General features: G+C 30.3%; 1 protein-coding gene across 1 annotated transcript in view; it reads left to right on the top strand.

The window, feature by feature from the left end:
- LOC106473442 (acetylcholine receptor subunit alpha-like) overlaps window positions 1-7,366 on the top strand; it is a 33,688-nt gene extending 26,322 nt beyond the window's left edge. Inside the window, exons 3-6 of the mRNA XM_013934126.2 lie at window positions 1,877-1,986; window positions 2,437-2,617; window positions 3,338-4,183; window positions 6,777-7,366. Coding sequence (XP_013789580.2) covers window positions 1,877-1,986; window positions 2,437-2,617; window positions 3,338-4,183; window positions 6,777-6,944 — 1,305 coding nt within the window. The 3' untranslated portion in view covers window positions 6,945-7,366. The remainder of the gene's footprint in view (window positions 1-1,876; window positions 1,987-2,436; window positions 2,618-3,337; window positions 4,184-6,776) is intronic.
- The last annotated feature ends 3,541 nt before the right edge of the window (window positions 7,367-10,907 follow it).

Below are 10,907 nucleotides of genomic sequence, written 5' to 3'. Positions count from 1 at the left end.
TCTTCTCTACGATACCACAAAGTAGAAGAACCAAAAGGATACACAGATAGACAGACAGTAAAATCAAAATGTTTATAACTGAAATAATTCTTAAACCACCTGAATAGGCAACATCCAGCGAGATAATTCACAATTATAATACAATTCGTAGACGGGATAATGACACCTAATCTATATAATATACCATTGGAGTTAACAGGAAAGCACCTCAACTATAGAACAAACCACACCAACAGGATAAAATCAAATGTCATATATTGTCTAATCTTCAGAAAGGGTAATGACAAATATTTCAAAAAGAAAGATTAAAAATACATCATCCTGACAATGGATATCCTGAACACTTGATAAAGAACATGAACTGGAAAAAATTACAAACACGATTCCATATCAGAGGTTTCTCTGAAAACATACAGAGAATATGCTAAAACACATGAAGCTAAACAAACCACGATCGCAGTTAGTGTACACCAAACTTCACAAAGACTCAATATAGAACAAAATACCATTTACAACGTTCCTTATGAATGTGTACTCCCATAAATTGGTGATGCAAAAAGACCAACAAAACTTAAAATTCAGAAACACATTAGATAAACAAGATAATGCCGATCTTTCTACAATAGACCATATAATAAAATGAAATAATTATAAAATAATGAAATAAATAAATAATGAATAAAAAAAAGATAAAATAAGTTTTCTACATCCACCTATTCATAATACGATCAGTCAACCTAGCATGGAAATCAGCATATCCCCTCGTGAAACTTCAAATTGTTGTTTAATCTATGCTCGAACAGGTGAAGCCTCGGACAAATGAATAGTATACCAGTCCACCGTCTCATACTAACCCTTACAGTCCTTTCATGTAATTTCCTGAAGACTGCGGCAGATTAATAGCCAAAATGTGGGATATAAACTTATTAGCAAGTAATATCTGGTAATATGCTAATAATCATGATAACTTAACTTATTAGCAAGTAATATCTGGTAATATGCTAATAATCATGATAACTTAACTTATTAGCAAGTAATATCTGGTAATATGCTAATAATCATGATAACTTAACTTGTTAGGAAGTAATATCTAGTAATACGCTAATAATCATGATAACTTAACTTATTAGGAAGTAATATCTGGTAATATGCTAATAATCATGATAACTTAACTTATTAGGAAGTAATATCTAGTAATATGCTAATAATCATGATAACATTACCATTATTTTAAAATCAATATAATAAAAAGGTAAATTGTATGTCAAAACATATACAATATAAAGGAAACTTATAAAACTATTTATTTTAATTATCATCACTACAAATGTTTACCACGTCAATGCTCTGGTGCTGTTATGAAATAATGAATCAGATACCCTCAACCTTTGGTGTAAAAAAACAGTAACTTCGTAAATGTTCCAACCAAACGTAAGTGACATCACCGTCATAGATAAACAAAATAATTTGCCCCTGTATTTAGATCCATGGTTTTGTACAATTCTCATAAAATGACTTAGCAAAACTCAGCTTCAAAATTGTTTAGATATAGACAACAGTCACCATTTCAAAGAATTAATTTATACGAAAAATAAACAGAAGTAAACATTGTTAATGCACACTTACTAGACACACTAGACCATACGTAATATATTATTAGAACGACCAGTTTTACTAAGAAAAGTAAACTGACAACGTTTTATTCTAATAAAACAGCTCATGGTGGATGTTGTATGTGAGGTCTGGTTTGCTGTTTTAGTGTCAATGTATTTAGTGAGATATTTTAGCTATACAAAATAGTCTGTTTTATTTGTGGATTTGAAAGATTCTAATTGTTTCACAAGGTTGAAACTCCTCAATTAGTCTCTCATTTCAGACTTGGCATGATTACAACTTACAGTGGAATCCAGATGAATACGGAGGAGTGGAGATGATACACATTCCAGCAGAAGATATATGGCTGCCTGACATTGTGTTATTCAACAAGTACTTTCTTCTTTTTAATTACGTAAAATTGTTCAATAGATTTAAGCCTTAAAACTTTCCACTGATATTATGAAATTATAAAACTTATAAAGTTTTATATTGATACTCATATCATATACACAGTTTGAGATTAGTGGAATCATACAGTTCGTCTACGAAATATTAAAGACTGTTCTTTCACATAATAAGTTTACGTTTAAGTCTTTATTTATAAGACAACCTAAATAAATAATATGAACAAAAACGTTAAACATAAAAATAAAAGTGAAGATCTCCAAGTTATATTTGTAAGCGTTCTAATATCATTTATAAATGGTAAAATTTGTCAAAAACATTAAAATTTCATTGTAATTTTATGATAAAAATATACAGAATTGTTCATAAGAAAAGTTTACATAAGAAAGTCATATGTAGAACTTACATATAGATAATTTAACACTGGCATTCTAGTTATGACGGCAACTACGAAGTGACCTTAATGACCAAGGCTACTGTCTATCATACTGGCGAAATTGTATGGAAACCGCCAGCCATGTACAAAAGTACGTGTGAAATTGATGTTGAATACTTTCCTTTCGATGAACAGTCCTGTTTGATGAAGTTTGGGTCGTGGACTTACGACGGGTTAGAGGTGAGGAAGTAACAGGATCAAATCGTCTATTATTATTATTATTATGTTTATTTAATATACACCGCAAGTTATGAAAATAACAAACATTAAATTGGAGGACAAATAATAAGAAATATCTTGAAAGATAAAACAAAATAATTAAAAGCAGCTAAAGAAATTACAGTATTTCGTTTTTTAACCTGGTTTTAGCTGATTTTAACTATTTTCGATAACTTACTAAACATTTGTTTTCATACTTGTATTGTAACAATGGGAAAATAATAAATCAGTTAAGATATTAGTGTGATACAATACTTACTAATTTTGGATTATAGACTAAAATGTCATTGTAGTGAAAAATGAGAGAATTGTACAAGTCTCTTTGTGACATGTGAAGAGTTAAAAACAATATTTACCTTTTAGTAACGAATATATTTTTACGGCTTTTATTTAAAGTTTTAAATATTTCCGTACATCTAAAGTGTTTAAGAAATTGTTATTTTTTATCTGTACTTACGAAAACAAGTCATGTGTTTGTGTAATATAATAAAAGATATCAGTACATACGATAGTAGTTAATCAAACTGTAAGTTATTGATTTTGGTTATGGTTGCCACACTTATATTAATATTTCAAACGATGTTAAGCTCAGCATCAATTATTTAACTAAGTATGATCAAATTATTATTAAAGCTCACTATATGTATTTCGAATAATCGTTTACATGAACTTCTGATGTAGGTTGACCTCACTCACTTCAAGCAACAACCAGGCTCAAACGATGTTCCGATCGGTATAGACTTAACAGAATTTTACAAAAGTGTCGAGTGGGACATTCTTCTTGTTCCAGCAAAATACAATCTGGAATTCTACGACTGCTGTCCAGAACCATATCCAGACATTACATTCAATGTCACAATGCGTAGGAAGACTTTATTTTACACAGTAAACTTGATCATCCCATGTGTGGGCATCTCATTTTTGACTGTTTTGGTATTCTACTTGCCTTCAGATAGTGGAGAAAAGGTTTCTCTATGCATGTCAATACTAGTGTCCTTAACAGTGTTTTTTCTTCTACTGGCTGAGATCATCCCACCCACGTCATTAGCAGTTCCTCTTTTAGGAAAGTATCTCCTCTTTACCATGATATTAGTGACATTGTCGATATCTGTGACAGTAGGAGTCCTTAATGTCCACTTCCGATCGCCCTCCACTCACAGTATGTCTCCCTGGGTCAGAAGAGTATTCATTCATATTATGCCACGTTTATTGCTCATGCGCAGACCACTCCTCACACCACAAGATGAACAAGGGGAACAGCCAACTTTTTTTTCTAGGAGCTGCAATGGAGTAGAAGTCAGAAGAGACTCTTTTCTTCAGATGCCGCGTTCCAGTACAGACCCAGTTCCAACTGAGTCCTTTACTTACCAGGAGCATGGAAGTCCTGACGATTCCATGCAAGAAGCAGATATTTTTGCACACAGAATATATCATTCCCACAGGCAGTATCACCCCGAACTTAATCGAGCAATTGATAGTATACTCTATATCGCTGAACACATTAGAAAGGCAGATGAAGAGGAAAGTGTAAGTATGTGTCAATGCTCAGTAAGTTTGTGTAATTCTTAGTAATCCTTTGTATAGTTCATGATATTTATTCAAGTGATTATTATTTAAAGATTGACACAAATTATTCAATTGTAAGTACCTCAATGAAAATATTTGTTTTTTCCATCATATTCATGAAAGCCTCATTGTCAGTGATAATAGATAAAATCACATAATTTTGGATATTGCATGCACGTAGAACACACACTTCTTAAAATAATTCAGTTATATATATATATAGTTTTCTTTGTATTCAAATAACACATTTATTACATGTAAAGGCTCATAATACAGGTGTGAACTGCATCAGAAAAATTAACACGTGTGAAGACAAGTTTATAATTGTATTACTGAAAATAACCTCTTTTAAAGTACTTAGAGAACTGCTCCACAACTAAAGACACTAACCAGAAAGTGTCATGTGAATGGCCTTATACTCATTCATATAGTGTGGTATCCTGGCCTAAGTTGTTTCAGCTAAACTTTTAATGTTACTTGATATGTAACTCTTAAAATGTCCACAAATAAAACTTCATGTTTGAATTAAGAAGACTGTGAGATAAAAATTTAATTTACAGTAGCAACAGTATATCAAATACTGTTTTTATTTCTAACCATGATAACGGGAAAATAAAAGATTATTTGCATATACAAGTGGCTGACTCCTTACATCACCATTACATATGTGTGCGTTTTTGTTTTTCGAAACAGTTTTTGGAAAGAAAAAATTAAAACCTTACCATAAACTGTTAATGGATTCGCTAGTATAGTATATTTTGTAATTCTTACAAGTGGACTGATAAAACAGCATATCCGCAAGTCACATAATTGGTTTTAAATAGTCGATCTATTGATCAAAGCTAGATAATAAAGGCAACGAAGTGAATATATTTGCGAGTTCTTATTTTTAGTTTGGGTTTGGCGTGGTTTGGTTGCCCAGTCTGTGAACCCAAGTGTCATGGTTCGCGACCCTTTGGCATTAAAACGTACTTTTGTACTTCAAGGTCGTGTGTGCAGTATAAGAGAGGCGGCCCAATCTCACTATTTGATCAGACAAGTTTAGCCCAAGATCTGATGGGTGATGTTGACAAGATGTCTTTTCTCTAGTCTATTTGTACAAAGGTACAATATGCCAGATTGTAACTTTGCGCAAAAAATCTGAAAAACAACAACATATACACAGATTATAAATGTATGCCTCTCTTCTTCATTAAGTATGATTGTTTTCTGTGTTTGGGATGTTTATTGAGTCAATATATTTATGCATATATTATTTGTGTGCAATAATCATGAAGAGTAATAAGTAGTGATGAAAAGTTGAAAATATAATTCAAATATGTATCTGTAGTTCCTATTTACATTTTTGTGAGCATTAGGTTTGAAATCAAATATTTTAATTATTTTTTTACTATGACACAGAAACATTACTTAATGCATTTTGTTGAATGGTTTGAATTATTTAGACTCACAAGATGTAATAAAATTATTACTTAACAGTAATACACTTTTCTGTCTTTGAAGCTACTCTTGTAAAAGACTTGAAAAGTATTGAATGACCTAAATGCTTTTCATATAATTGTCTATATGTATTTGTGTTGCGATAAATTTGAACTTCTGTAATATGATAACTCTTTAGAACTAGAAACTAATTATTCGTACAATTAGCATTTTCTTTTTCAGCCTCCTATCTTGATAGATTGATGTTGTAATTATGTGATGAAGCGGTATCATTCATCGTAACTATATAAATCATTTCTACTCGTTGTTTTGTTTCTAAAAGACCAACTGGAAATTAGTTCTTGAAACACTCCTATACTTATTAGATATGATAATTTAATATGTCAGCGATAACTTACTTCTGTATATATTATTAGATAAGGTAGTTTATAATGGTTATAAGGATTGTTGGAGCGTATCTAGTTCCAGAATCGGTTACATTTTGTCAAACATCGCTAAAACCATCCAATCCGTAATCAAGTAATTTATTAAATTGTTCACTTTAAATTATTTCCGTCTGGTGAAATCTGATATTTTAATCTGTCTTTGTGCTTCAAGTCCAGTTACCCTAAATTTAATTTAAAAAGTTTTTCGTGAATGAAATATTAATAATTAATTCTACACTTTGTTCCCTACATTAAATAAATTATTATTAAAACTTGCGTGAACATTGATCTTCACTGATGCTTGTTTTTTTCATTGAGCAAAGACTGCTCTAGATTACTTTAATGATTTATATTTAAAAATTAAGTAAAAATAAATCTCTCCAATCCGCAAAATGTTGAAGATGTGTTATTTTATATTTCACTGGCAGGGAAGAAGGTTATTGCTCAATAAATGTAGAGCACTATTGTGTTCTATAAATAAAATTCTGTAGTATAGTCAAAGTTAAAAAAAGCTCTGTAACACACAATTTGTGGATAATATATTAATTTATAAAACACTTACATTTCAAATTATATTTTTTATCTTGGGGCACGTTTATATATCTATATATGTGTGTGTGTGTGTGTGTAATACATTTGTAAAACAAACTAATCCTAGCCTTTATCTTTATATGTATGTATACTTTTAGGTTGTTGAAGACTGGAAGTATATTGCTATGGTCCTCGATCGTCTTTTTCTTTGGATCTTCACAATTGCTTGTGCAGTAGGGACTTGTGGTATAATTTTTCAAGCACCTTCTCTTTATGATGATACAATTCCAATTGATAGTATGTCGAAAATAGGGAGAGAATTATAATTTTTTCAATTTCAATTTTGTTTATATTGTTTTTGACTGGTGTTCTTTCACCATTGTTTCTTCAGCCCTGTATGGCAGCTACCAGGATGCTATAATCTTATAAACGTAAACGTTTCAAACTTTTGAAGCTGTAGTTCCTTTCAGCTTATGCTTTTTAACTACTGTTATGTTAGTGCAGTAGTATGATATAAAATAATCCTCCTCATTCCATCATAATTCTTCCCGACATGCTCATTGTTTTTCTTTAAAGTTTTTTTTGTGATATATATATATGGCTAAGATGTGTGTTAATCTGTAAAAATAGTTTTCTAACATTTTGTGAGGTATGAATTAGGACCTTTGGAACAAAGTCTTGAGGGAAACAATATAAAACGAAAAAACAACAGATTTTAAGATATCATTATTTTTAATGTTCAACAGATTCCAAGAATGTTAAATCCTTATAATTTAAAATAATAATAATAAATGTATGTTTTCAATGTTAATCTGGTATTTGTTGTTTAGTTTTTACTATTTTTGTCTTGTTGTTTATAGCTACTTATCTTAAACGTTTTATTTTGACGTTGGTTGATTTTTTTACTAGACATTTTAAAAGTAATAATTAATTGTATTCAACCCATTGTGAAGATGTATTCTAATTAATATTTTCTAGCTGCTGCAGAATTAAGAAAAATTTATAAACATTTAATGGGATACTAAGATATAACAGGATCTGTGTTTTACACTAGTATTTATCTTTAATTTGAACTTAAGCAATTGAATTTAACATAAACGATTATTAAAATCTTTTTAGTTGATCTACCTACAAATGAGTATGCTTGAAATTGCCAATGCATAAAAATTATTATCACATCGTTTTCTGGATAGACCAACAATTATATGTGTGTGTCTGTGTGTGTATGTGCTCTGTTCAGATTTAATTTAGTTCCTTTCTCTTGATAAAAGAGAAACAATTTTAACCAAATTAAAAATAATTTTTGATTAACCATGTGTGATGTTTACTGAAACGTTCCCAATGAAAAAAAAAATCCAGTACATTATAAAATACGTCGATTGTATCTCTACGGTAGTCAGTGTTAGTTTTTCATTCTTGAACGAGAAACCATTCAGTCACGGTGGCCTGAACACGGTTAGATTTCTAGAAATTATATCTTGAAGAATAGAATCTTATGATAACAGAAAGCTAATATACCTTGCTGGTGTAAAGAAAAGGAATCGTCAGGGATATCAGAAAAAAGTATATCGTATGCTCCATTTAAGTTATTAATTCTACTTCTATAAAATCCTTATGAGGTTTGTCCTATGTTGAAATTGTAATAGGAATAATATAATAGCATATATCGGAACAACTAAAGAAATAACTTTATTATAGATAGATAAAGTACAGACAAGTGTAATAAATTTTCTTTTCGGTAATAAGTAATGTTATTTTAGAACTTTCAGACTTTAAACTTTGTAGCTTTCTCCTCGCAAATTCTTACTGTAATCTGTATCAATTAATTTTCATAATGTCTAAAACATTTAACCCTAGAATTACCAGCAAAATCTATGTTCCAGTTCCCTTTTGAATTCATTTTTCTAAACTGCCTATGTACCAAATTACCTGTGTGTATACTTTAATGGTTATATGTTCCAAACAACATATGCGTCACACACAAAACATTAAATAAACATGCTTTCAATATTACAATTAATCACACTCAAGCGGGGCTCCTTTATGTATTTTACACATAAAATGACTCAAATCACCCATTTTGTGTCGGTTGTTTTCTTACAGTAAATGTTGTAACAAAAAAACTCGAAATGACGCAATATGTGGTTAATAGGAGAGTTTAAAAAAAAGAGACTAATGACTTGTCGTTTTGGTTTGCTTTTTACGTTCAGTTTTTAATATTTAAACACGAAGTGATTTCCAAAGCTATTTTGCGATACTCTTAAATTGTAGATGTTTCTTAAAGTAAAAATGCATTAGTTCCAACAGAAACTTAAATTGTTGGTAAAATATTATCATTTCATTTCGTTCGTAAACTTCAAAATAAATTAAAATTTTTAATCTACTACTGCTTATACAGTCTGGTCTAAAAACTGCAACTTGTGACATAAGAATCTTGATACTTAAACTTTGAAAAATCGTGGTATCTTAGGATTCGCAAATTTTCCAGCAAAAAAGAAATTATTTAATAATTATTGTTGGCAGCACATTGTCCCTTTGATGCACATATAAGTAGTTAATGAAAACTGATACGAAAATGTACTTTATAAGAGTGTGATTTGTTACGTATTATAATCTCAAAGGGTCTGAAACTGAGTTAACTGATAATTTGAATTTAGTAGTTAAATTATACTTTGGATTTAGTATTTAAATATATGCCGATATATCTCCAATTTATGATATTTTCCAACAAGATTGATACAAACAGTTTTCTTTTTTAACACAAATATGTTTTTATATATAAACAACAATACAATTTACAATAACAGTTATTACAAATAGTTATTACAAACAACAATTTATAAACAAAAGTTTCACAACCTTTCAAGTAATATAAACTCTTCTTTCTAGTTTGGAACTTCTCTGATATCTTATCGAGGGTTCACAATGAGCGAGTTAATTACGAGTTGACGTAAGTATAATTCGCTTAACGGGGAGTTAACTAGCTTTGTCCTTCGTTATTCACCAACCACACACGCCGATTTTACCACCGTGACGTTATGTAATGTTTTAGTAAAAAAATACTAATGTCCAAAGAAAATCCACTGAAGGCAAATGAGTTGTAATGTTCGAACTTTGTAAATGTACCTTGTCAAATATCTGAAGTTTTCCTATTGATAAGCGTTATAACAATCACAGTTATAGTTTTCCAAGTTTATAGCACACTGACTATAGTAAACTAATAATACATACTATTTTTTGACGCGTCGCATTGGTTATACTTATAGGTGCGTGGAGGCTATCTAGAAATTTTAGTTTTGTGTAACAATTCTGATGATAACAGAAGCGTTTACGTACACACACATATATTGTTGATTCTTACTCTCGAGAAAGTTCTACCACTTTGGAGAATAGGCGGACGTTTCGCAATACATATTTAACAGTATAAGCTATGTATGTGTCTGAATATAAATTTAATCTAAATAAACGTCGATATTAAAATGAATATATAATAACAAATTCGTTACAACTCCCTCCTTAGAGAATTAAAAATTGGTGTTAGACAATTGTTAACTAAGATATTATATATATACATATACGTTGGCAACAGTACATTAAATATAATACATTATTCAAAGGATTATACCACTTCAATAATCATTACAGTATACAAACACAATCAATACAAATAACCTTATGATCATACAATTACATAGCACGTGAGAGTGCATCAGCACAAATGTTATCAACCCCTTTGACATAGATTATCTCCAAATCATACTCTTCTAGTGATAAACTTTAATTTAACAGTCTTATGTTGTGTTTTTGTTTTTCCTTCTTTCTTTCTCTCTTTCTTCCTTTCTTTCTTTCTCTCTTTCTTCCTTTCTTTCTTTATGTCTTTTTCTTTCTTTCTTTCTTTATTTTCTTTTTTTGATTAGATATTCCATAGTGGGTACCAATACCAAGACAATGTCCTCAGAACGGAACTTATGTTCTTCAAAATCTGGATTTTAGAGGAGTAACAGGAATTTTCTGGTTAGGTTTTCCTTCCAACTGACAGGTATGACAAGTTTTATAAAACTGAGAAACGTCTTGCCTAATTTTTGGCCAAAAGAAATGTCTCATGATTTTGTCACATGTCTTGTTGACACCTAAATGACCTCTCATGGAGAGTTTATGGGCAACTTTCAATATTTCAGAACGATATGCTTTGGGAAGGATGATTTGGTAAACTATAGCCTAGTCCTCTGAAGCTGACACATCTGATGGTCTCCATTTCCTCATAAGCACACCATTTTTTTTAAAATAAC

Source organism: Limulus polyphemus, unplaced genomic scaffold (genome assembly GCF_000517525.1).
Source record: "Limulus polyphemus unplaced genomic scaffold, Limulus_polyphemus-2.1.2 Scaffold130, whole genome shotgun sequence".
Lineage (NCBI taxonomy): Eukaryota > Metazoa > Arthropoda > Merostomata > Xiphosura > Limulidae > Limulus > Limulus polyphemus.
The sequence above is the reverse complement of the archived record's forward strand: the minus strand, read 5'-3'. Positions and strand labels throughout refer to the sequence as shown.